We start from the raw sequence: 27,747 nt of genomic DNA, 5'->3' as shown, positions 1-27,747 counted from the left end.
CGCAAGTTTATTTAGGCAAAACACTCCACTACTCAGTCAGTCAACTATCTGAAACCTTGTGTAGCAGTTAAGTCTAGCAGACAGTAGTATGTGTTGCAGATCATAATTTTCACTATGCACATTGTTAATACAATGTGCATAGTGAAAATTATCCGTTTTTTGTATGACTGTGTTCAGTGTCATTGTCAATGTATTGGACTCTCTTCTGGATCTTTCATTGTTGTCTTTTGTCTCTGCCCTACCTGATTATTTTTGCCTTTTTGCTATTTTGGATTTGACCCATGGCTGTACCATGACTACGATTCTTGCCCATCCCTTTTGTATTAAAACAAGTATCAGACTGGGTCTGAAAACCTCGTCATCAATACAGATGTCTGATTATGAGGCTTTTCAGAAGGCCCTTACCAATCAGGGTCATATGCTGGGGCAGGTTTTGGCTGGCATTACTCACTTCCTTGAAGCAACAGACAGAACAGCCAATGCAACTAGTACAGGTGGTGGCCAGTGTGAAAGAGCTCACTTCACATCTCCAAGCTGTAGGTACACTTGATCATAGATAATGCCGTTACAAAGTCTTAACGCAGACAGAACTTGTAGTGTTCCAGCTGAATATTCTGATCTCCAAGAAGTTTTAATAAGAGAATTCCCACTAAGTCACTTGCATACCGTCCATATAACTGCACCATTGACCTCATTGAAAATACTTTTCTGGCCAAATTGAGGATTTATCCATTAACTCAGGAAAAGGAACAGGCTATGAATACTTATATACAAGAAGCAGTAGAACAAGTGTGGCAGGGAGTCCAGCATCTCACCCACTACAAGCCCAGCAACACTACAATGATTGTAGGTGACCCGACGCTTATGGAGGAGTTGAACCACTTCTTCACATGGTACAAGGTGGAAGGTCCAGAGATTGCAGCAGCCAAACCATCCGGCTGCAGCAGCTCCAGCCTCACAGTGCAGGAACATGAGGTGAGGTGCACACTGGGAACGGTGAACCCTCTAGGGAGGTGGCGGGACCGTATGGAGTGATTGGGAGTGTCCTCAAAGAGTGTGCAAATCAGCTGGATGGGGTTTTCACTAAGATCTTCAATGCATCACTGTCCCAGTCCTTCATACCACCATGTCAGAAGTCAGCCATAATTTTACCAGTAAATAAAAAGACCAGTATCAGCAGCCTCAATGATTATCGACCAGTCGCTCTGACACTGATCGACATGAAGTGTTTTGAAGTGTGTTTCCTGTCTCCCACCCACATTTGACTTATTTTAGTTTGCATACAGAGGTAACAGATCAACAGAGGATGCCTTAGCAACAGCACTCCACACCACCATCTCCCACCTGGACGTGCAGGGGCACTATGCCAGGCTGCTCTTTGTTGACTTTAGCTCTGCTTTCAATACCATACTCCCAGAATGATTGACAGTTAAATTATTGGACATTGGTCTTTCATAAAACATCTACTGCTGGATTAGAGACTTCCTCTCAGATCACGTACAGAAAGTTAGAGTTGGTCCAAATCTCTCCACAAATTCAACACCGGATCCCACAGGGCTGCTGCGTGAGTCCACTACTCTACACCCTGTACACGTACGACTGTGTTAGTAGCAATCCAGACAACATTACAGTTAAGTTCGCGGATGACACCACCCTAATTGGACTTATATCTGATGGTGACGAAACAGCATACCAGGAGGAGGTTCAAAGGCTGGTGGATTGGTGTTCAGACAAGAACTTAGTCATCAACACCTCCAAAACTAAAGAACTCATTGTAGACTTCAGGAGAAGGAAGCCCAATTTGAAGACAATCTGGATAAATGGGGAGTGTGTAGAGAGGGAATCCACTTTCATCCATCTGGCAGGCATTACAGGCAAATGAAAACAAGGACAAACCGACTAGAAGACAGTTTTTACAACAGGGCCATAGCTCTGTTAAACACAAACATGTGACTGATCTGTTTAATACATACATGTGACTGATTGGGTTTTCAATGGGCCAGTGCAATTTACAACTGGAAAAATTCCAAGTTTGATGGGTCATGTGCAATCTTTTTTTTTTTGTTTGTTTTGCTGTGTGTAAACTTTTTTCTTCATGAGGTGGAACAAATGTCTGACGGTTTTGAGGTGGTTCTGAAAATAACATTTGTTTGTGACTGTTTGTGACAAGTCACATTATCTTGGATAAGAATGATGTTTCTCTGCTTATAGCAATGTACTACAGAGTTGAAAGCTGGAAGTCCAAGGAGAACTCCATGGCAGACACATTGATACTGTACGTCTGGGTAAAGGCAACAGATTCTTTGGTATAAGTCACTGCAGGCACTTGGCTTTAGAAACTGGCAGAGCAAGAAACTTGGCTATGGGATCAGCAAGTTTCTTCAGCTTCAGTGGTGCACTGGGTTCAGCCGCAGGAGAAACATGAAAATTCAGGGGTGCAGTTGCATCAGTTTTCAGTCCAGAGTTTTAGTTAAATTCGTTCACAGACAAAAGTGGCTGTTCTTCAGTCAATAAATAAATATTTTGATAAATGACACACTTATACTGGCTTTAATAACAGATGTGTCCTATGTTATTAAACATTGTATAAACAACAGCCCACTTTAAAAAAAGGTATTAGGCTAGGGACAAAAGCAAATGTTATAGCAATGACAGTTTATCCAATCCAATCCAATTTAGATACATTCTCAAATGTTCCTTGAAGGTGTCTTCTGAGCTTGACAGTCTAATAAAAACTATTCACTAAAGATATTCATATAGACTGAGTGAGTGTGCATGGGGAGAACCGCTGCCTGCAGTACATGCATGAGCAGTGTTTCACCCTCCTTCAGATGCTCCTCCTGACTCTGATTGTTTTGATTCTGGTGCAGTGGATTCTTGCAAATGACATTTGGAGTCCAAAGAGGTGGATTCAGAGGAGCCTGATTTTTACACAAATTCTGTCTCACAGACTCCTGTAGTTGGCGCATAGTGACAGTTTTAGCAAATATGACAGTTATTTTTATGCCTACAGAATGACTTACTGCAGCTTTAATGGTTACCATGAAAGGATGCATTTGTAAACATAGCAAGGATAAGTCAACTGGATAAGCACCATTCAAAGAGAAAAGCAAGCGATGTAGTATATAGAACTTCTTCTTCTTTCGGCTGCTCCCTTTAGGGGTTGCCACAGCGGATCATCTGCCTCCATCTTGCCCACCCATTGCCTCCTCTACCTTCACACCAACCATCTCCATGTCCACCTTCACTACGTCCATAAACCTTCTCTGAGGTCTACCTCTTCTCCTTCTACCCGGCAGCTCCATCTCCAACATTCTTTGCCCAATCTATCCACTATTCCTCCTCAACACATGTCCAAACCATCTCAACCTGGCCTCTCTGGCTTTATCTCCAAACTGCTCCACCTTCACTGTCCCTCTGATCTGCTCATTTCTAATCTTGTCCATCCTTGTCACTCCCAACGAAAATCTCAGCATCTTCATCTCCGCCACCTCCAGCTCAGCCTCCTGTCTTTTAGACAGAGCCACAGTCTCCAAACTATACATCATAGCAGGACGCACTATTGTCTTGTAAACCTTCCCTTTCACTCTTGCTGCTATCTACTTCTGTCACACATCAGCCCTGACATCCGTCTCCACCCACTCCATCCTGCCTGCACCCTCTTCCTCACCTCTTTTTTGCACTGTCCATTGCTCTGAATGGTTGACCCAAGATATTTGAAGTCATCCACCTTTACGACCTCTACTCCTTGCATCTTCACCTTTCCACCTGCCTCCTTCTCATTCACACACATGTATTCCATCTTGTCTCTACTGACCTTCATTCTTCTCCTCTCCAGTGCAAACCTCCACCTCTCCAGATTCTCTTCCACCTGCTCTCTACTCTCACCACAGATTCATCTGTCATCTGCAAACATCATGGTCCATGGAGCCTCCTGCCTGACCTCATCTGTCAACCTTTCCATCACCATTGCAAACAAGAAGCGGCTCAAAACCTTCTCACCTTCTCTGTACTTCTCCATCAACACTCTCAAGACAAAAATTGCATCTGTGGTACTCTTTCTGGGCATGAAACCAAACTGCTGCTCACTGATATGAACCTCTCGCCTTAGCTTTGCTTCAACAACTCTTTCCCATACCTTCATGGTGTGTCTCATCAACTTTATACCTCTGTAGTTACTGCAGCTCTGCACATCACCCTTGTTCTTAAAAATGGGGACCAATACACTACTTCTCCACTCATCAGGCATCCTCTCACTCTCCAGGATTTTGTTAAACAACCTGGTTAAAAAGTCCACTGCCTTCTCTCCTAAACATCTCCATACCTCCACAGGTATGTCATCTGGACCAACTGCCTTTCCATTATTCATCCTTTTTAAAGCTGCCCTCTCTTCCACCTTACTAATTCTCTGCACTTCCTGATCCACTATCTCTCCCCCTGTTGTCCTCCTCTCTCTCTTGTTTTCCTCATTCATTAGTTCTTCAAAGCACTCCTTCCATCTACTCAACACTCTCTGTTCACTCACTAGTACATTTCCCTCTCTATCCATTATCAGCCTAACCTGCTGTACATCCTTTCCAGCTCTATCTCTCTGTTTAGCCAAACGATACAAGTCCTTTACTCCTTCCTTACTGTCCAGCCTCTCATACAGCTCATCATAGGCCTGAGCCTTTACCTTTGCCACCATTCTTTTTGCTATGCAACTAGCCTCACAGTACTCATTACATTACATTTACAGCATTTAGCAGACGCTCTTATCCAGAGCGACTTACAGGAAGTGCTTTGTCAATCTAGAGAAAGTATCTTTGCTAGTTACCAATAGCTTAGAGAAAAAGACAGACCTGAGCTCAGATACTGCTAGAAACAAATGTCACTGCAGACACCAAGAGAAAAAGAAACAGAGTTGAACGCAGAACTCTGTGCCATTAAATGCAATACAATAACAATAAGATACAATAAATAAAATAAGTGCAGCTTATAGTTCAATGCTCATTCAAGTGCTGTGTAAAAAGATGAGTCTTCAGTCTGCGTTTGAAGACAGCAAGAGACTCTGCTGTTCGGACAGCCAGTGGGAGTTCATTCCACCACCTGGGTGCCAGTACAGAGAACATTCTCGACGCTCGTCTTCCGTGCACCTTGAAGGATGGCGGGTCAAGCCGAGCTGTACTCGAAGCTCGAAGGACTCGTGGTACAGTTCGAGATTTTACCATTGCCATCAAGTAGGTAGGGGCTGGTCCATTTTTGGCTTTGTAGGCCAGCGTTAGGGTTTTAAATCTGATGCGCGCAGCTACAGGAAGCCAGTGAAGGGAGCGCAGCAATGGGGTGTCGTGGCTGAACTTGGGCAGATTGAAGACGGGTCGTGCTGCCGCATTCTGGATGAGTTGCAGAGGCTTGATGGTCTGCATGGGAAGACCAGCCAAGAGCGAGTTGCAGTAGTCAAGCCTTGAGATGACCAGAGACTGCACTAGCACCTGGGTGGCCTCTCGGGTGAGGAAGGGTCGGATCCTCCGGATGTTGTACAGTAGATACCTGCATGACCGAGTCAGGTTCGCGATGTGAGTCGAGAACGATAACTGGCCATCCAGGGTCACACCAAGACTTCTTGCCTCTGCAGATGGAACAATCCAGGAGTTCTCGAATGAGATAGCAAGATCATGAGGACCTGTAGTCGCAGGGATGAATATCAGCTCAGTCTTGCTGGGATTGAGCTTCAGGTGGTGGGCTGCCATCCATGTAGAGATGTCAGACAGGCATGCCGAGATGCGAATTAGCTGAGTGTCATCAGCATAACAGTGGTAAGAGATGCCATGAGAAGATATTACATCACCAAGAGAGCTAGTGTAAAGAGAAAAGAGAAGACCCAGGACCGAGCCTTGGGGGACGCCAATGGAGAGCCTGCATGGAGAGGATGTGAACCCTCTCCATGTTACCTGATAAGAGCGATCCTCCAGGTAGGACTTGAACCATTTCCATGCATAACCAGTGATTCCGAGGTTGGTGAGGGTGTCCAGAAGGATCGTATGGTTGACTGTGTCAAAAGCTGCTGAGAGATCAAGAAGGATCAGGACAGAAGACAATTTGGCCGATCTTGCAGATTGGAGGTTCTCTGTCACTGCGATGAGGGCAGTTTCTGTAGAGTGTGCTGGTTTGAAGCCAGACTGGTTGGGGTCTTGGAGCTGGTTCTGTGTGAGAAAGAGAGAAAGTTGATTATAGACTGCACGTTCAAGAACTTTTGAAAGGAAAGAAAGAAGTGATACCGGTCTGTAGTTGTTGACATCAGAGCTGTCAAGCGTGGGTTTCTTCAAGATGGGGAGTACTCTTGCCATCTTGAAAGTTGCTGGAACTTCACCCGACGTCAAAGACTCGTTGATGACAAATGTGATGAAGGGAAATAGGTCCTCAGAGATTGACTGAAACAAAGCAGATGGGATTGGATCCAGTGGGCATGTGGTTGGGTTACTGGACTTGATCAGTTGAAGGACAGCATCTGTGGAAAGAGAAGAGAAACAGTCTAAGGGATCGAGAATGAGATGATGCGGTCTAGTGGAAGGTGTGGGGACAGAGGGAAAAGACTGGCGGATTCTATCAACCTTCTCCTCAAAGAAGGTGACAAAATCCTCAGGGGTGAGACAACAGGGTGCAGGGGGAGGAGGAGGGGTGAGAAGGGAGGAACCTCCTGTACTCCTGCCCACTTCCTTCATCTCTCTTGTTATCCCACTTTTTCTTATCTGCCTTCTTCTTTTGAATACTCTCCTGGACTTCTTCATTCCACCACCAACTTTCCTTGTCTTCTTTCCTCTGACAAGATGAAACACCCAACACATTCTTGCCAGTTTCTCTCACCACCTTAGCTGTAGTTTCCCAGTCATCAGGTAGCTCCTCACTGCCCCCAAGGGCCTGTTGCAATTTTTCCCTGAACTGCCTGCAACCATCCTCCTCCTTCAGCTTCCACCATCTAATCTTTGGCTCTGTCTTCACTCTCTTCCTCTTCTTTGTTTCTAATCTCATTCTACAGACAACCACCCTATGCTGCCTTGCTACACTTTCCCCTGGCACCACTTTACAATCTCCAATCTCCTTTAGGTGGCATCTCCTGCTAAGGATATAATCCACCTGTGTGCACCTCCCTCCACTCTTTTATGTCACCCTGTGTTCTTCCCTCTTCTGAAAATACGTGTTTACCACAGCCATTTCCATTCTCTTTGCAAAATCTACAACCAATTCCTCTTTCTCCTCTAACTGACAACCAACCTGTGGTGCATATGAACTGACCACATTCAAAATTACACCATCAATCTCCAACTTCAGGCTCATGATCCTGTCTGACACTCTCTTTACATCCAGAACACTTTTCCCAAGCTCTTCCTTTAGGATTATCCCTGCTCCATTTCTCTTCCTCTCTACACCATGATAGAACAGTTTGAATCCACCTCCAATGTTTCTGGCCAATGTCTCTTTCTTCCTTTCCACCTGGTCTCCTGGACACAGAATATCTACCTTCCTTCCCTCCATCATGTCTGCAAGCTCTCTGCCTTTACCAGTCATTGTCCCTATGTTCAGAGTCCCTACTCTAACCTCCACACTCCTGCCTTTCCTTCTCTCTCGCTGCCTTCTAACCCGCCTTCCTCCTCTCCTCTTTGATGGTCTTTGACCTACAGTAGTCCAATTTCCACCGGCACCCTGCTGGTCAACAGCACCAGAGGTGGTCGTTGTTAACCCTGGCCTCGACCGATCCGGTATGGAAATCATATTTGTGATCTGCATGATAGTTTTGGCACAAGTTTTACGCCGGATGCCCTTCCTGACGCAACCCTCACCATTTATCCGGGCTTGGGACCGGCACCAGAAGTACACAAAGTACACCCCTAATGGCTGGTTTAATGTAGTATATAGAACAATCCAGCTAATTAAGTAGATGTTGATAATTGGAATATTAACTTGGGCATCAGTGTAATAGATGTTCAGTTAGATCATTTTTAGATGAGTAGTTAACATTATATATATATATATATATATATATATATATATATATATATATATATATATATATAAAAACTAAAAATACTGTGGCAAAATATATAATTTAAATATAATGTGACTGTCATGTCAAAAGTGAAAAACAGTGGCAACTGAATTTGTTCAAATTTAAACATAGATTAAGAAGGTAATTATTATCCTTTATAAACACAGACCTGAATTTGTTTAGAAACGGTATTATCTCTGCAAAACCTGGTGATTGTATTCATTTGTGTAGAATATACATATTTCCTGGAAAATAAAAAATATTTAGTAGAAGGAAAATGGGTGACATTTATTTTGACATCTGTTTTTTAACAATTTATGGACTACTAGGAAGCACTAGAAATGCCCATATATACATATAATTTATAAGCCGGCTTAGAACTGTGTTATAAATGTAGGTATAATGTGTTAAGATGTGAATGTGAAGAAGCGTCTGTAAATTATATTTTAAAACAAACATAAAGAAGGTAATTATCATCCTTTATAAACACATACCTTTATGTTTCGATGTGAATGTGAAGATCGGTAAATTACATTTTAAAACCTTGATCTGCTAATCACTGTATGATTAGTTGTCCTTTGTTTATGAGTACTGATTAACAGGACATACAAACATGTTCAGAACATAACATGTATAAGTCAGTTTGCCACAGAAATGTGACCATTTACTAGCATTTACTATCACGTGGGTAGTTTAAATATTCATTAACGCATCACACGAAATATTTCAAGTATGCATTCAGCTAAAAGATCACAACTAATTAACATGTTACTCAACAGTAAACACTTAACTAATTTACAGAAGACCTTATTAACACATCATATAAATACATGTCTAATACATTTCTTGCTCACAAATGATATGTTTCTGTTTACAGGTCATTATTAAATATTTGCTAATGCATCAAAACTTAATTAGTGATGCTGTTGTTTAAGCAAAGTGTCCCAGAGGCTCCTCCTCTCTGTCTCACATTTGATAGTTTACCAAGGACTATAAAGGCATGAGAAAGTTAAAATGAGCATATTTCTTTGAGCTCCCTGCACTTGTTGTGTGTTTTTCTTTATAGAAATTTTATACTACAGTTGCTGACTCGTAAAGTGGTTCTCCTTTTTTTATCAACTGTACTTTTTAAAGCTTTTATTCTAAAAATGCAGAACTCAGTGATTAACAGTAACTTAAGCCTAAATGTTTTAACAGAACTGTCAAGGTCTTTATTCTTGAAGATGACGTTGGTGCAGGTTCTGGTGGGGATTTTTCTTTATGTTAACTGTCTGATGATATTTACCTTTCTGAACAAGGCAGTGTTCAGGGAGGACACTCGCTACATTTTGTTTGCGCAAACCCTATTTGTTGACTCTGCTCTCATGGTTTTAACTGATATGCTGTTGATTGTGAATTTATACCAGTACCGCATACACATGATTCCTTGCATAATTTTGTGTACAATTGCAACTATTTTCACCAATTGTACTCCATTGACTCTTGTGGCAATGTGTCTGGAGCGCTATGTTGCTATATGCATGCCTTTAAGACATGCTGACATCTCCACCAGCAGAAACAGATGTTTTGGATTTCTGTTCATATGGGGCCTCAGCTCCATAGCTCCATTCTTCACGTTGTTAGCATATTTATTCGTAGTTCCTCCTGCTGCTCTGTTCACCTATGCTTTGTGTAGTGCAGAGTTAATGATGGGGGAAGAGTGGCAGGCACAAACACGTGCTATAATTTTACAGATCCTTTTCCTCTTCATGATCATTATCATTGTCTTTACTTACATCAAGATAATGATTGCAGCCAGAGCCGCCTCCTCTGAGAATAAGAAATCAACCAACAAGAGTCTCAGAACTGTGATACTTCATGCTTTTCAGCTGTTCCTGTGTATAGTTAATTTTTTAACCCCATACATAGAAATGCCCTTTTGGAAGGTAGATTTCTTGGTGTTTCATAATGTAAGATTTTCTAATTTTATAGTATTTGTTATTGCACCACGTTGTCTTAGTCCATTGATTTATGGTCTGAGGGATGAAAAATTTTTCCTTCTTTTAAAACATAATGCTTTGTGTGGTTTGACAGCTTTTTGTCAACTTTATTCAATGAAAGGAAAATAAGACTTAGCACCCCAAAATCTGTATGATGAAAGTTCACTTATCCCAAACATTAATAAGTGTCTTGTATTTATTTGATATTACATTCTACTGGGTAAAATTTAGTGTTACAAGGTTTAGATTCCCAGGATACGATAAAGCTGCTTTCAGACCTTCCATAGAGGAGTTGTATTAGTAATTGAAGTACATTTCATTCATTTTTTCCACAGATTTCTGTTTTTAATTCCCTAATATTTCAGTTGTATCCATTAATATTGATGCTACTGGACTTTATTAGTGATCAATTACATTGCTCTTTGTGCAGATATTATTTGATCAATTTTTATTTTCAGATATAATATACTGAAGCATTTTAAAAGCATAATTTACTGAGTTCAAGTTAATTTAAAAATTTTACACGAATACTGCATTTTGAATTTTGTTCATGTTTGTCTGAAAAGAAATTTCATGTAGGGTATTTGGATATTGGTCTCTTTTGGATCACAGTTTGCATTTTTTTTTGTTTACCAGGTGTATCTGTAATCCACTTTAGCAAAGAATTCTGTCTAAAAATTCATTTATGTTCAGTGATTTGAAAAATGTACAAGATATATAATTAATATCAGTCATTTTCTGTCCTAAATACATTAGGAAACATGACACAAAAGTTTGAATGAGAAACTATATTTAGATTACACTACAAGCGTGCCTTTTGTCTGTTCAACACTATTTTCAGTGCTTTACAAAAGTATACCCAATACCTACATTTAGTTTAAATTCAGAGTTTTTAATGCATTTGGCATAGATCATTATTAAATATTAATTACATTATTATTATTCTGTGTTATTTTGGTTTGAAAACACAATACTTTAGACTTCACCTGTGCCATGTTTACCTTGTTTTCAAGATTCCTTAGTAAGATAAACATAAGATAAAAGAGCAGACTAATTTTGTATTATAAATAATAATGACAGCTGCAAGTGTATTGAAATTTGTGACACTTTCTAACTGACATCCGCAGAGCACAACATATACATACCTATGCTTAACAGTTGGTCAGGTGTTATTTGGTTTAAAAGATTATCCTTTTCTAACAAATATACCTTGTAGTGGGTGTACAGAGTTAATTTTTTGTTTCATCAGTTCACATCCCTTTTTTCTAAAATGCCTCTGGTGCCTAGGTGTTGTTTTGTAACATCTCCAATAATCTTTCTGATGACTTTTCCATGTAGATGATGTTTATGCTGTAATTCAGTGCAGTACTATTCATTTGCCACCCAAATCTTTATATAGCTCTTTGGCAGCGATTTTGGGGGTTTTGCTTTTTGCCTTGTTTCACTTTCAACACTGTTTAAATTCCATTTCTTAATGGTATTTCAGACAGTGAAAATTCAAAAAAGAAAGTCAATTATCCTTTTTTGGTCTTCTGGTTAGATCATTTTTATAATCTCTACCCATTAGTACTTCCTGAAAATAATAAGGATTTTTTTTAGTTCTTCCAAAAGACTGTGTAAAAGTTAAAAGTAAGGAGAGTCAGTTCATCAGATTATAGTACCGTTTCATTGACCACAAGTTTATTTAAATCACCCTAGCCTCTTGTTGTTTTCACAGTGAAAACCACTGTAACACTGCAAGGGTAGCATGACAGATGCCTTGTTGGTAAATTCCCCTTAAACATTTTAGCAACCTTATAGAATCTTTATGAATAAAAAATAACAGCAGTCCTGCTTTGTAAAGCTCCAGTGACACTGGACTATTGTACTGCTGTTTTCTTCACAAGGTGGAACGAAAGTCTGGCAGTTTTGAGGTGGTTTTGAAAGTAATATTTTTTTTGCAACTGTGCATGACGAGTGAAATTATGTTGAATGCGAATGATGTTTCCCTCTTTACATCTCTGGTTCTGCTACAGAGTTGAAAGTTGGAAGTCCAAGGAGAAAACCATGGCAGACACCGGGGCAATAGATGCTTTGGTATGAATCACTGAAGGTGCTTGGACCAGCACAGCACGAAACTTGGCCACAGGATTAGCAAGTTGCTTTGGTAACAGCATTGTACTGCATTCAGCTCCAGGAGAGACATGAAAATTCAGAGGAGCAGGAATAGGAACTGCATCTGTGTCCTTTGTGACAGTCTCCAACAAGAGTTCTTTTAAAAATATATGTTTACAAAAAAAGTGTCTGTTCTTCAGTAAAAATCAGTCAATAAATTAATAGTTTCATATATGAAAAACATATGCTAGCTTTAATAACGTGTGTATTAAGGCTAGGGGGAAAAAAGCATAATTGACTGTACTGAATGAAAAGGCCATATTGTGGTCATTGGCCAAAATGAGGCAGTAATAGTAGCTTTGTTTATAGAGAATGTTTCATACCAGTTTAATAATAGATGGTTTAATATGATGCCCACCCTTTGCAGGTATAACAGCTTCAACTCTTCTGGGAAGGCTTTCCACAAAGTTTAGAAGCACATTTGTGAGGTCAGATACTGATGTTGGAAGAGAAGCCCTGGCTCGCAGTCTCTGCTCTAATTCATTCCAAAGGTGTTCTGGCAGGTTGAGGTCAGGACTCTGTACAGGCCAGTCAAGTTCTTCCACACCAAACTCACTCATCCATGTCTTTATGGGCCTTGCTTTGTACACTGGTGCACAGTCATGCTGGAAAAGGAAGGGGCTGGCCCCAAACTGTTCCCACAAAGTTGGGAGCATGAAATTGTGTAAAATCTCTTGGTCTGCTGAAGCAACTAACTCCTGAAAAACAACCCACACCATAATCCCCCCTCCAACAAACTTTACACTTGGCACAATGCAGTCAGACAAGTACCATCTCCTGACAACCGCCAAACCCAGACTCATCCATCGGATTGCCAGACAGTGAAGCTTGATTCATCACTCCAGAGAACACGTCTTTGCTGCTGTTCAGTCCAGTGATGGCATGCTTTACAACATTGCATATGCTGAATGCTCACTTATCTAAAACATAAATATCTTAATAAGTATATTAATGATTAGTAAGTATACAGTTTTTTTTTTTGCTTCATTGGTTCACAGCCCTTTTTTCTAAAATGCCTCATGGTGTCTAGGTGTTTTTCTGCAACATCCTCACTCATCTTTGTGATGTTTTTTCCATGTGGATGATGTTTGTGCTCTAACTCTGTGCAGTACTATTCACACATACACACATTTTCTAAGCCACTTCTCCCTCAGGCTCACGGGGGGTGCTGGAGCCTATCCCAGCTGTCATTGGATGGAAGACAGGATTCGATATTCACGTGCCACCCAAATCTTCATTCCATTTTAAAAATTGTTTAATCTTTAACACTTTTAAAATTTAATTTCTTAATGACATTTCACGTAAAACACTGACCGTCAGTCACGAAAAAAAATTTGATTGATGCTGTTATTTTTGTTTAGCCATGTAAACATGAATATTTTTTTTAGTTTTTTCAGAAGACAATATAAAAGTTTAGAACTAATCAGTGAAGGTAAGGACAGTGATACAAACTGCTGCCACTTCAGTTCATCAGTTGCAGTACGGGTTCACTGCTATAAGTTTGTTTGACTCACCATAGCCTGTGGTTGTCTTTACAGCAAGAATCACCATGATGGTAGCATGACAAACGCCTTGTTGACACATTCCCCTAAAATATTTTACCACCCTCTTAGAACCTTTGTTTAAAAAAAAAATACTGGTAACAGTCTTGCTTCATGAAGCTACAGTCACACTGGACTATTATTTTGCGGTTTTCTTCACAAGTGGAAGAATTTTTGACAATTTTGACATTGTGTTGAATGTATAATATTTTAATTGTTCAAGAGAGGAATGGCTTATGGGAAGAAGTTCCTCTGTAGCCTGGATGTCCTGATCCTCATCTGGCTGAAGCACCAGTCTGAGGGAGCCAGAACAGGTGGTGGCTAGGGTGTGACTAGATGTACATCCTCTGCTGGGCTCTCTTGATGATGCAGCAGATGTTGTTGTCCCACTTCACTTTGTTGGTGATTGTTGTGCCCAGGAACTTGCAGGACTCCACTGCTATTACAGTTCTGTCCAGAATGGTGAGTGCTGGCAGGGTTGGAGGGCTTCTTGTGAAGTTCACTCTCATATTCACTGTTTTTGTTGTATTCAGCACCAGGTTGTTGTGGCTTCTCCAAAGGACCACCTGATCGACCACCTGACTCTTCCCATGCCCTGGATTGTGCTTCTGCCACCATTGCTGCTGGTACCTATCTGCTGAATCGGGAGTCATTCGGGCCAACCAGTTCCTAAAGGCCTCTTTCTTCAGCTTGAGGGCCTCCCTCACCACCAGTGTCCACCAGGAGGTTCTTGGGTTACCGCCCCGACAGGCACCCAGAAGCTTTTGGCCACAGCTATGCCTGGCAGCTTCCACAATGGAGGTTTTGAACAGGTTCCATTCAGACTCCATGTCCCCTACCTCTTTCGTATACATGAGAAAAGCTCTCCCGGAGGTGGGAGATGAAATCATTCCGAACAGGGGTCTCCGACAGCCGTTCCTACCAACTTGGGCCTACCGGGTCTGACCATCAGTCTTCCCTGCCATCTGATCCAACTCACCACCAGATGGTGATCAGTTGACAGCTCAGCACCACTCTTCACCCTAGTGTCCAGAACATATGGTCCCAAGGTCCCAACAGTTTCTATTCACAGGCCATCAGGCTGGTGAACACCTCACTAACTACCTCTTCGCCCCTCCCAATCTGAACTGATTTAACCTTGCACTCAACAACTGCACCTTACCTGCACTGTACTGCTGCTGTTAGAACAATACTGTTTACACCTATTACTGCAGTAATATTGTTTACTGTTTACATCTGTTTTCATCTGTCACTTGATGCACTTTATGAACAGCTGCTCCACATATTTGTACATACGCACGTGTAACTTTAATTTTATTTCAACTTTGCACATACTGTACACTTTTTACTTTTACCTTTTAATACGGTTTTTTAGAGTTATTCTTATATTTTCTTTTTTTTATTCTCTTAAGAGTATATATGGTGAATGGAGGAACAGCAAAGTAAGAATTTCATTGCACAGTGCAACTGCCTGTTCTGCTGTGCACATGACAATAAAACAAGGCCGAATACTCTGACTGGTTCAGACCCACATCAAAGCCACCATTAACGTCACTGTGGATCCACACCAGTATGCGTACAGGAGGAATGCCATCTCCTCTGTGGTCCACACTGCCCTCACCCACCTGGAGCAGAAGGATTCCTATGTTCGTATGCTCTTTGTGGACTTCACATCTGCTTTCAACACCATGATTCCTCAGACCCTGATAACAAAACTCTCCTCACTTGGACTGAGCTCTTCCATGTGCAACTGGGTCCTAGACTTCCTGACCAACAGGCCGCAGTCTGTGAGGATCCACAACATCTCCTCCCCCACCATAACCCTCAGCACTGGCTCCCCTCAGGGCTGTGTGTTGAGCCCCCTCCTGTTTACACTGCTTACATATGACTGCTCACCTATCCATCCAGGCTGTCATATTGTGAAGTTTGCGGACGACACAGCAGTGGTTGGATGCATCACAAACAGAGATGAGTCCAACTACAGGCAGGAGGTGGAACACCTGGAGGGTTGGTGCAGAGAAAACAACCTCTGCATCAACGTAAAGAAGACGAAGGAGATGATTGTGGACTTCAGAAGGGGCCATCATGACCACCTCCCTCTGCACATTGGAGGTTCTGAGGTGGAAGTGGTCGACAGCTACAGGTACTTGGGTGTGCACCTGAGCAGCAACCTCACCTGGAGCAACAACACTTCCACTCTGGTCAGGAAGGCACATCAGCGGCTCTACTTCCTCAGGAGGCTGAGACGAGCTGGACTCGGGAGGGCAGTCCTCACCTCCTTCTACAGATGTGTGGTGGAGAGCGTCGTGTGCTCCAGCATCAACGTGTGGCATGGAAGCTGCTCTGCTGCAGATAGGAAAGCACTGCAGAGGGTGGTGAAGGCTGCACAGAGGATTGCTGGAGTCAGCCTCCCCAGCACCACAGACATTTACACCTCCAGATGCAGGAAAAGGGCTACCTGCATCAGGAAGGATCCTACCCACCCAGCACATGCACTTTTTGTCCCGCTCCCCTCAGGCAGGAGGCTGCGGAGCATCAAGTGCAAAACAACCAGACTCAGAAACAGCTTCATACCAGAAGCTGTAAGGCTCCTAAATTCCAACTGAACACACTGCACTGACACTTACAAGAACAAGTACTGTTACAGACACTGTCACTTTAAACCGCACTGAGACACTTTATCTAGACACTTTATCCACTGCTCTAAGTCAATATCATGCTGCTATAGCAAACTTGCACTCTGGACTTCATATTGCTGCTAACTGCCTACTCTCCTACTCTCCCTCTCTTGTGTACTTTCTATTTATTTATCTATTTTAATAACAGCTCTTGGGTGTAAACTGGACCATGAGATCTTAATTTCGTTCCACCTCATGTACCATGTGATGCGAATGACAATAAAATCTCCTTGAATCCTTGAATCCTTGAATCCTTTTGTTTGGTGCATAAGCACAGACAACAGTCAAAGTTTTCCTCTCTGCAATTTTAATTTGCATTGAGGCAACCCTCTCGTCCACCAGGACAAACTCCAACTGCATGGTCACCAGCCAGGGACTTGTGAATATCCCCACACCCACCCAGCATTTCTCACCCTGTTCAACCCCTGAGTAGGAGACCAACCCCTATCCAGGAGTTTGGTTCCAGAGCCGACACTGTAGGTGGAGGTGAGCCCAACTATATCTAGTGTAACGGGGAGTGAGGAGGCGGACGCACGTGCTGAGATAAGCGACTTTTATCATGGGCAAATCCAGGGTCATGGTCAATATGGTCCAGGGTCATAGAGCCAACATGGATAGAACGATATACAGACATGATGACAATAAACAGGTTCAAACAGATCAAACAAACAGCATGATCAAACAAAGACCAGCCAAGACACGGGGCAAACACAGGGCTTATATACACAAGGAAAACAAGGAACAGGTGGAAACAATCAGGGGCAGAGTCATGAAACGAGGGGGCTAAAGCAAATCAAACACACATGGGTTAAACCAAAACATGAACACATGGACAGGACTGGGAGGGGCCAATCATGACAGTACCCCCCCATACACATTGAGGTGTGCCAAACAAAACAGAACAAAACAAAAACCAAACAGACACTAGGGACCAAAAACAAGAACCGAACCACACTAGACAAGGACAGGACCCGGGACAGGACATGGGACAGGCACAGGAGCCAAGACAGGAGCAGGAGAATGTAGAACAGCAAGCATGGGCAGAGAAGCAGAAATGGAAACAGGCGCAGAGGCAGAAACGGGCACAGAAGCCGAAGCCGAGACACGAGAACAAGGAACAGAGACACGAGAAATAGGAGACCGAACAGGCACAGCGACAGGAGAGGAAAACAAAGAAACACCAGACACAGGAACACGTGAAACAGAATGAGGATGAAACACAGAGGGAGGACGAGGAGGCCCAACACAAAAAGACACCAGACAAGAGACGACAGGAGAAACAGGACAAGGAAAACAAGAACGCAGCACAGACCACGCAAACGAGAGGGGAACAGGAACCAATACAGACACAGGCACAGAAACCGGCACACAGACAGAAACAAAATGAGAAACAGGAACGGACACCACCACAGGAACAGACACAGAAACAACAGAAGGGAACAAGACAAAACCAGGAACAGACGAAGGCAAAAACAAAGGAACTGAAACAGGAGACCCAGAAGCAGACCTCAGAAGGAACGGGAGGCCAATGGGGAACAGCAGACATGGGAGAAACAGAAGACCCACGGGGAATGGGGTGCGAGGAGGCAGATAGAGACAACACAGATAGAACGATATACAGACATGATAATAAACAATAAACAGGTTCAAACAGATCAAACAAACAGCACGATCAAACAAAGACCAGCCAAGACAAATGGCAAACACATGGCTTATATACATAGGGAAAACGAGGGACAGGTGGAAAACAGGTGGAAACAATCAGGGGCGGAGTCATAAAACGAGGGGGCTAAAGCAAAGCAAACGCACATGTGGCATCTACTTGGTAACTCTCAACCTCCTGCACAAGTTCCAGCTCCTTCCCCCCAAGTGAGGTTACATTCCATGTACCAAGAGCCAGTTTCTGCTGCAGGGGCCTAGACAACCAAGGGCCTCCCCGCAATCTCCCACTGCCAATATGGCACTGCACTGCTCCCTCATGGCCCACATGGCCTCCCCACATTGCTTCTTTGGGCTGAGCCCAGCCGGGTTATGTGGGCTGCCCGGCCACCAGGCGCTCGCCGTGGAACACTACCCCCAGGCCTGGCTCCAGGGGTGGGTCCCAGTGACACTTTCCCAGGTAGGGTACATGATTTTTTGTGCATATCGTGCATGGAGTGGTTTGGATCGCGTTAGTCTGGGTCTTCACTCCAGACCTGTTCGCCCTGGGAGACCCTACCAGGAGCATATTGCTCCCGATGACTTATCTCTGAAGATCCCTAGACCACACAAGCCCTTCTGCCACGACAAGGCCCCGACATGACAAGGGTAGCTCTTTTTTGCTGCTTTGTTTTCTTTGTTGAGTGTGTTCCTTGCCTGATTTCCTATACACTGCTTCTTTTAACCGGCACAACCTTTTCAGTCTGGCATTAAAGTCTGTAAGTTGGAGCTCTGTGCTGGTGATCTGGTCTGAGAGAGCATGCAGTGCCTCATGGAAGCATGACTGGGGTGTAATGTAGACTCCTGCAAGAATGACAGACATAAACTGCCTTTGACTGTAAAATGGTTTGCAGTTTATAAAAAATGATTCCAGGTTAGGACTGCATGTTTTTGTTAATACTGTGACATCTGTACACAAGCTTTGGTTGATATCAAAGCAGATTTCTCTACCTTTTTTCTTGCCTGAGAGCTCTATGGAGGTTAAAGCCATGGAGCTGGAGCATGCTGTCCGGGGTGGACTCAGTGAGCCAAGACTCAGTGAAGCACAGCGGAGAGAGAAAAGTCCTTGTTAGTTCTGTTTACAAGGGAAAGCTCATCCAAGTTATTCCCTAAGAAACGAAGATTTGCCATGTGAATGCTGGGCAGTGTGCACTGTGAGAGTCAACGCTTCAACCCGCTTCCCACATCTGTGTGTCCACCTTCACCTGCTGTAGAGAGCAGCCTTTATTCACTAAAATCTTTAAAAAACAGTCAGAAAATGAAAAGTCAGGAGTAATGTCTTATGGCATGGACTGCCTGATGTTCAGCAGATCTTCTGCACTGTATGTGAGAGAGGCCGTTTCACATGTAACAGTACAAACAAATAAAAACAAAACAGTCACTAAATCAGTCAATAAATGTAAGTTTGATAAATGAAAGAGTTATAATGGCTTTAATTATAGGTGTGTCCCATGTTATTAACCATTGTCTAAACAGCAACAGCCCACAAAAGTATCAGGCTATGAAAAAAGCAAAGCTTGACTGAACTGAATGGAAAGGCCATAGTGTGGTCATTGGTCAGAATGAGGCAGTAATAAAAACAGTAATAACAATGTTTACAGAGAAGGTTTCATATCAGTGGCAGCTCAAAGTTCTTTACAGACACATGATAAAGCATAACAGTAATAAAACATAAGTATTAAATTAACATATAATGCAATGACAGATCCAATTACAAAGATTACAAAAAGAGATGTAGAATTATGATTAAGTGCTAATTTAAAGAGATACAGTACTGTGGAATGGTTTTAGTCATCTAAGCAAATTTTTAAACAATTTACCTCAGCAGTGAGTTCATCACTATATACATTAGAACAGTCATATTCATAATTCAAATAAACATAAAAACAATAAAAAGTAACAAGAATTTCGTGTCCATATTTTTCCTTGACAACTTCACAGCCACCACAGAGACTTGTTAATGTCATCAATTACATCATGAGCACAATTTACAAAAATCAATGTTCTATAAACTTTGTTTATTCAAATATTAACACTTTTCTCAGCAAATAAACACAAACTACACAAATAAATAGATTTGGAAAATGTGTCTTGGGTGCCTCAGACTTTTTGCACAGTACTGTACTTCAAATGTTTCATAAGTGTCTTCTGAGTGTGACTGCCTAATAAAATGTGCAATTGAGTTCCACAGTTTAGAAGCATAACAAAGAGAGGCCTTTCCACATTTTGTGTTTTACATAAGGTATTTTCCTCGAGAGCCAGAATCTGCAGATCAAAGATCATGTTTCAGAGAATAAACACACAGCATGGACAATGTGAGAGATTATCAACCTTCTGCCCCAAAAGATTCTGTATTCTGTAAAAGGGGTATTCTGTGGGAGGTGCTTCGGGAGTACGGGGTACATGGCTCTTTGCTACGAGCCATTCAGGCCCTGTACAAACAATGCAGGAGTTTGGTTCGCATGGCTGGCAGTAAGTCAGACTCGTTCCCAGTGAGAGTTGGACTCTGTCAGGGCTGCCCTTTGTCACCGATTCTATTCATAATTTTTATGGATAGAATTTCTAGGCGCAGTCAGGGATGGAGGGTGTCCGTGAGGATTGATGACCTCAAGGTCACATCACTGCTGTTTGCAGATGATGTGGTCCTATTAGGGACATCAGGCCGTGAACTTCAGCTTTCGCTGGATCGGTTTGCAGCCGAGTGTGAAGCAGCCGGGATGAGGATCAGTACTTCCAAATCCGAGGCCATGGTTCTCAGACGGGAAAGGGTGAAGAGCCTTCTCTGGGTCAGGGATGAGCTCTTGCCTCAAGTGGAGGAGTTTAAGTATCTTGGGCTCTTGTTCGCGAGTGATGGTACAAGGGAGCGGGATATTGACAGGCGGATTGGTGCTGGGTCAGCAGTGATGCGGGCTCTTTACTGGTCTATTGTGGTAAAGAAAGAGCTGAGCCATAAGGCAAGGCTCTCGATTTACTGGTCGATCTACGTTCCCACCCTCACCTATGGTCATGAGCTTTGGGTAATGACCGAAAGAATGAGATCGCGAATAGAAGCGGCTGAAATAAGTTTCCTCCGCAGGGTGTCTGGACTCTCCCTTAGAGATAGGGTGAGAAGTTCGGTCATCCGGGAGGGTTCATTTCAAGAAGTCTGGAGATCACAAAAACTAAGTTCTTATGAGAATCTATAACAAAGTTAGCGGTAACACTTTACATTGTGTTGACTAACTAACATGTAGTAATGCATTAGTTAACATGAATAAGACATGAAGTAATGCATTAACAACGGTTACCTAATGTTAAGTAAACATGTTACAAATGCATTAGTTAATGTTGTTTTCATATGAAATGTTGACTCATTAAGTAATGCATTTGTTAACATGAACTGAGCAACTGTTAACAGCAACTGAGCTTCTACATTGATAATGGTTAACTAATGTTAAGTAAACATGTTACAACTTCATTAGTTTATGTTCTAGTGTTTTGCTTATGCACGGCAGTTATACATAATGCTTCAAAAACCAATGTTAAGTAAAAGTTTAATTGGCTGAAATGATGCTTTACAAATGGTAGCAACTAACTTGTTTTATTTGCTTACCTCTATTTACTGATGTAGAATTTTGTACTTTGTACTGTATTTTTAAATGATAACACTTCTCTCTGCTTTCCCCTCAGTTCCATTCCAGTCATTAAGGTTTAGTTGCTTGTTGGGGTTTCATTGTATTGTCTTGTTGAGATGGTTCAGCTCCTGCTTGACCTTTTTGCTCACATCTCTCACTTTGGAGCTTTAATATTTTAGTTTAGATGCAAAAGGGAATAAAAAGCTAAGAATATAGTTGTCAGTTCCTATGCTGAGAGATTCTGGATGGAGCTTGACTGGAGCTTTCCAAGTTACTGATTACTTATGTTTGTAAATGAGCGCAAGGTAATATTATTATTATTTTATATATAAAAGCTTACATTAATGTGCTATATTATGATGTATGTTAGATATGCTTCTGTGTGTATTGCGAGAAGGAATTATATATACCATTCTCTCAGTCATATCAGTCAGGGGGCAGCATACTAAAATTATTTACTCACCTACCCAATTCGCTTCCTTTTTCCTAATTTTATCATGCATGTGTGAGTGTGAATGGGACAGTTTTAGGAAGTCAGCATACATTTAGAAATTGTAAGTATAAACATGATTGTATAAACAGACATTTTCCTCAAAGGAAACTCAGACAGCATAACATGCTTTATGTTAAAACCAGTAATGTCTTAAAATGCATTACTAACATTTATTAAACGTTACCAAAGATTTCTAAGGTCTTGTTCAGTGAATTTAATGTAACTGATGTAAAGTGAAAACAAATAATGCCTTAGTAATGCATTACAAACATCTATTAGACATTATTAAAGGTTTATTATTAAATTAACACAAAAGTACATGCTACAACTGAAAACGAGGTTCATCACAGAGCTGGTGGTATGTCTCTGGTGTGGCAAGGGATAGTTCTGCAATGGAAGCAGTCAGTGTAGTTGCATCAAAAGGCTGCCCAAGCTCCACCCTCAAGCAGCCACGAGATGTCCATCCCCTGATGGAAACCAGGTATGTCTGCATGCTGACACAGACCCAGACCAATACATGAGCACCAGCCTTCGAATGAGTCCCCAGACAACCCCTTCTTGTTACGGCCAGCTTGTTACGACCGCAACATAAAGAGGAGACAGACTGCAAACTTATAACAAAATATAAGTATCTTTATCCAAGCTTTAAGTATTAAAATGTTAAGAAAGGTTGTCTAGGGGAAAGATTTAGAGTGATGTCAAGTTAAAGATAAAGATGACTCCAAACCGGACACAGCCAGTGTTCTCAGTTCCCAGGGAGGTCCAAAATCCTACGCTAGGAAAAAGTGAGAGAGAGAAAGGGACACAAAGACAGGGAGACCACAGGACAAGATGTCCTGTCAACATGTGGCCCTAAACACAACTCTCAAGCCCTTCTTATAGCTCCTCTCCCTATTGGTGTAGTCAAGTATAGCTCCAACTCCACCCACTGGCCTTATCCATCACTAACTTGGCCAGCACAGGGCACAAAAGGGGTCGTCACATCCTGAAGTCAGCCCCCAGACTCCAAAGCAAGCTGGTTCCTTCAATTTTCAGTCAGGGCCCTGACACCAAGTTATTTAATAAGAAAACATTTAATAAATGCATCCATCGATATAATTATTCCTGTCCACACCAGAACCACACTACCTTATATTATTTAGCTGTGAATCACTTTACTCAAGCTATTTCTTTTTCCTGTTGTTCATCAATGAAAGTAACCCAATTAACCCCCATTTAACCAATAACTTCCCTTTTATTGAAGCATCCTTGGTGCGAGCATTTCTCTCTCTTGCCCTGGTCCGTAGTCTTCAAATAAATCCGGGTTACCCTAAACCCTTATCTAAGGTTCTAGCAATGAAAACATTCAATTGCAAAAGCCACTACTCACATCATATAAATATATTTCTAACACATTTCTTGCTCATAAATGATATTTTTCTGTTTGCAAGGTCATTATTAAAAGTTTGCTAATCCTTTTGTAATCAGTAAGAAGCAAACCTTAAAGTGTGTCAGTAAAAGAACATCATTAAATATGACAACACTTATTTAGTGATGAAAACTGTTGCAGTGCTGTTGTCTAGCAACATGTCCCACAGGCTCCACCCCTCTATGTCAGGTTTGATAGTTTTACCAGATACTATAAATGCATGAGAAATGTTGCAATAAGCATATTTATTTGTGCTCCTTGCACTTGTTACTTTACTTTATGCAGATTTTATTCTTCAGTTGTTGACTTGTAAGGTGTGCATTTTTTAAACTTTTATTCCAAACATGCAGAACTCAGTGATTAACAGTAACTTAAGCATAAATGTGTTAACAGAACTGTCAAGATCTTTATTGGTGAAGATGGCGTTGGTGCAGGTTCTGGTGGGGATTTTTCTTTATGTGAATTGTCTGATGATATTTACCTTTCTGAACAAGGCAGTGTTCAGGGAGGACACTCGCTACATTTTGTTTGCACAAACCCTATTTGTTGACTCTGCTCTCATGGTTTTAACTGATATGCTTATGATTTTGAGTTTATACCAGTACCGCATACACATGATTCCTTGCATAATTATGTGTACAATTGCAACTGCTTTCACCATTTGTACTCCACTGACTCTTGTAGCAATGTGTCTGGAGCGCTATGTTGCTATATGCATGCCTTTAAGACATGCTGACATCTCTACCAGCAGGACGAGATGTTTTGGATTTCTGTTCATATGGGGCATCAGCTCCATAGTTCCATTATTCACATTAATAGCATATTTATTTGTAGTTCCTCCTGGTGCTCTGTTCACCTATGCTTTGTGTAGTGCAGAGTTAATGTTGGGGGAAGAGTGGCAGGCACAAACACGTGCTATAATTTTCCAGATCCTTTTCCTCTTTATGATCATTATCATTGTCTTTACTTACATCAAGATAATGATTGCAGCCAGAGCCGCCTCCTCTGAGAATAAGAAATCAACCAACAAGAGTCTCAGAACTGTGATCCTTCATGCCTTTCAGCTGTTTCTGTGTATAGTTCAGTTTTTAACCCCATACATAGAAATGTCTTTTTGGAAGGTAGATTTCTTGGTGTTTCATAATTTAAGATTTTCTAATTTTATAGTATTTGTTATTGCACCCCGTTGTCTTAGTCCATTGATTTATGGTCTGAGGGATGAAAAATTTTTCCTTCTTTTAAAACATAATTCTGTGTGTGGTTTGACAGCTTTTTGTCAACTTTACTCAATGAATGAAAAATAAGACTTAGCACCCTAAAATGTGAGAAATCTTTGAACAGCTCAGTATCGCAGTTTATTCACTGTGTTTTACTCACTCATTTATGAGAAATATTGAATCAGTATAGTCATAAAAATGCCGAAATAACGGTGAGCACTATAGCAAAAATCTATAAATATTTAAATATATTTTCGCTATACATGTGTACATTGATATTATGATATTATGACATAATGCACTTGTAGTTCATGTAGTACATTTAAAAATTGCTCTAAAACTCATTTTATTCCATGTTTTACAAACTGTGCTACATCAAGTCCAATTAAACAGGACTAATCATGTTCTTGATTTAATGAAATATGCAGTCGGTCAGTTTCTTTAAGTGCTGACGATATCAATATGCTTAGAAAAGTATATTGTTCATCTCAATAGCAACATTTATTGTAATAATTATAAAATATGATCTTTTGTCTATATGCTGAATGCTCATTTATCTTAAACATTCATAAGTGTTTTGTATTTCTTTTATAATTCATGCTACCAAGTAATGTTTTGTTTTACAAGGTTTGTAGATTCCCAAGCTATGGTTAAGTTGTTTTCTGATCTTCCACAGAGGAGTAGGAAAGAAACTATTAGGCTATGAGTACATTTCATTCATTTTTTCACAGAACTATGTTTTTATTTTCACAATATTTCACTGTTCTCCATTGATATTGATGTTATGCTTAACATAACATAACTATCATAACATCATTTACTACCTTGTAGTGGGTGTAGTGTTCTTTGTTTCATCAGTTCACAGCCCTTTTTTTCTCAAACGCCTCTGGTGTCTAGGTGTTGTTCTGCAACATCAATGATCTTTCTGATTACTTTTCCATGTAGATGTTTGTGCTATAACTCAGTGCAGTACTATTCATGTGCCACTCGAATCTTTATATAGCTCTTTGGCAGTAATGTGCGGGTTTTGTTTCTTGCCTTGTTTCATCTTCAACACTTTTTAAATTGTGCTTCTTAAAGACATATCAGACAGTGAAAAGTGTCAGCAAGAAGTCACCTATCTTTTTTGGTCTTCTCTTTAGATATCTTTTTTATAGTTTCTCCCCATTAGCACTCTCTGAAAACCTGAAAAACATTTATTGGCCTAAATTCTTTTTATTGGCATAAAAATTTGATTGATGTAATTAGGCTGCTAGTTCTTAAATATGTTCTACCTTCTGGAAAACACAAATAACTTGCATGTGTATACACATGGATTCCCTAAGACCATAGTAACTGTTATTATAGCCCTGTTTTTGCTCACTCTTAATCAAAATAGTAGACACCCTAACACTGATGTTTCGTCAGGCACTAAAAATCTTTATTTTAGATTGACACTGTTGATTATTTTTGTTTAGCCATTTAAACATGGATACTTTTCTTTTTTCCTTCCAAAAGACAATGTTATCATTTAAAACTAGTCAGTTAAGTTAGCAAGAGTTTTACAACCTGCTGCCACTTCAAGTCAGCTCTTCAGTTACACTACTGGTTCACTGTCCTTGAGTTTGTTTAAATCGCCATAGCAGGTGGTCGTCTTTAGAGCAAGAACCACCACAATCACATGGGAGCTGGAGCCTATCCCAGCAGTCATTGCGTGGAATGCAGTATACACCCTGGACAAGTCACCAGTCCATTGCAGGGCATATATAGTTCAGTAAATGATTAATATTAACTAGTTAACTAGGGTTTTTTTGTTTTTTGTCAACTGTGCATGACAAGTGACATTATATTGAATAAGAATATGTTTTAGAGGAGCAGGAATAGGAACTGCATATGTGTCCTTAGTGACAGTCTCCAGCCCACAGTTCTTTTAAAAATGTTTGTTTTCAGAAAAAAGTGGCAGTTCTTCAGTGAAAATCAATCAATAAATTAATAGTTTGATAAATGAAAGACACATATTGGCTTTAATAACAGGTCTGTCCCATATTATGAAACATTGCCTAAATAGCAACATCATACTTTGGGCCGATTCCTTTTCTTCTATTTACCCCTACCTGTTGTTTTTGAGTGTTACCCCAACCACTTGGAACTGAGTTACGGGTAATGGTTGAAATCTTACCCAACGAAATGCGACAACAAAAAGCACATTACTTTATTATCAGGCTACTAGCGGTGGTCTGTAGGGGACCCAGCCCGTCTTCAGTGATAGCAGAGAAGGGGAAACTTCGCCGACCTCGCCCTGCCCCTCAATCTCAGCAAACATTGGGACACCTTAACCCTAGACGTAAACATGCAAAACAGAGGGCTAAGGGTTAAGTGGTAGGGGCAAGGGGTGAAATGGGATTGGGCCTTAGAGTATTAGACTAGGAAAATGCATATTTGACTGTACTGAATGGAAAGGCCATAGTGTGGTCATTGGTCTGAATGAGGCAGTAATAACAATAGCTTTGTTTATATTAAACAACAAAATGATAATAATTTAAATAATTAATTGAAAAAAAAATTATATATACATATATGTGTGTGTGTGTGTGTGTGTGTGTGTGTGATCATGATTGCACCAAGCAACACTAGCAAAAATACAAAAAAAAAATCTTATTCAGTCTCCACCCATAAATCAGTTGTTGAAAATGGTGCAGGGTTGAACAAGGAATGGTGGCACAAATTAACCTTAACCTAAGGGAGAACTGTAATGCATTATGCACAGTGTAGCCTATATGACAAGATAATCTCACAGATGATTGGAAAATTGACTAAAGCTTTAGTGTGAGTAGATTACTCTTAGATAACTAGTTAACATTATATAACATTAACATTATACATGGTGACTTTAACCATGGCAAGTCAAAAAATAATCTTGGCAATGCCATTTATTGAAATTAATCAAAAATAGATTATGAAGA

The 27,747-nt window shown here is 41.0% G+C and overlaps 2 protein-coding genes across 2 annotated transcripts; both read left to right on the top strand.

Moving 5' to 3' along the window:
* The first annotated feature begins 840 nt into the window (after positions 1-840).
* Positions 841-10,131, top strand: LOC108436489 (odorant receptor 131-2-like). The gene is made up of 2 exons (XM_017713010.2): positions 841-975; positions 9,247-10,131. The coding sequence occupies exons 1-2, from the start codon at positions 841-843 to the stop codon at positions 10,129-10,131; spliced, it is 1,020 nt and encodes a 339-aa protein (XP_017568499.2).
* Positions 10,132-17,411: 7,280 nt separating this feature from the next.
* Positions 17,412-24,892, top strand: LOC108436490 (odorant receptor 131-2-like). Its single transcript, XM_017713011.2, has 2 exons — positions 17,412-17,571; positions 23,982-24,892. Exons 1-2 carry the CDS (start codon positions 17,412-17,414, stop codon positions 24,890-24,892), a joined length of 1,071 nt encoding a protein of 356 aa, XP_017568500.2.
* Positions 24,893-27,747: the final 2,855 nt, after the last annotated feature.

This window comes from Pygocentrus nattereri, chromosome 17 (assembly GCF_015220715.1).
Source record: "Pygocentrus nattereri isolate fPygNat1 chromosome 17, fPygNat1.pri, whole genome shotgun sequence".
Lineage (NCBI taxonomy): Eukaryota > Metazoa > Chordata > Actinopteri > Characiformes > Serrasalmidae > Pygocentrus > Pygocentrus nattereri.
This window is presented reverse-complemented; position numbering and strand designations above follow the sequence as displayed.

Excerpts from the sequence above, each read along its gene's own strand:
- LOC108436489 (XM_017713010.2), top strand. The coding sequence starts at position 841 with ATGATTGTAGGTGACCCGACGCTTATGGAGGAGTTGAACCACTTCTTC. Across the intron at positions 976-9,246 it reads TCACAGTGCAGGAACATGAG|ATGACGTTGGTGCAGGTTCT; the intron begins GTGAGGTGCACA and ends TTATTCTTGAAG.
- LOC108436490 (XM_017713011.2), top strand. The coding sequence starts at position 17,412 with ATGGGCAGAGAAGCAGAAATGGAAACAGGCGCAGAGGCAGAAACGGGC. Across the intron at positions 17,572-23,981 it reads AACACCAGACACAGGAACAC|AACTGTCAAGATCTTTATTG; the intron begins GTGAAACAGAAT and ends ATGTGTTAACAG.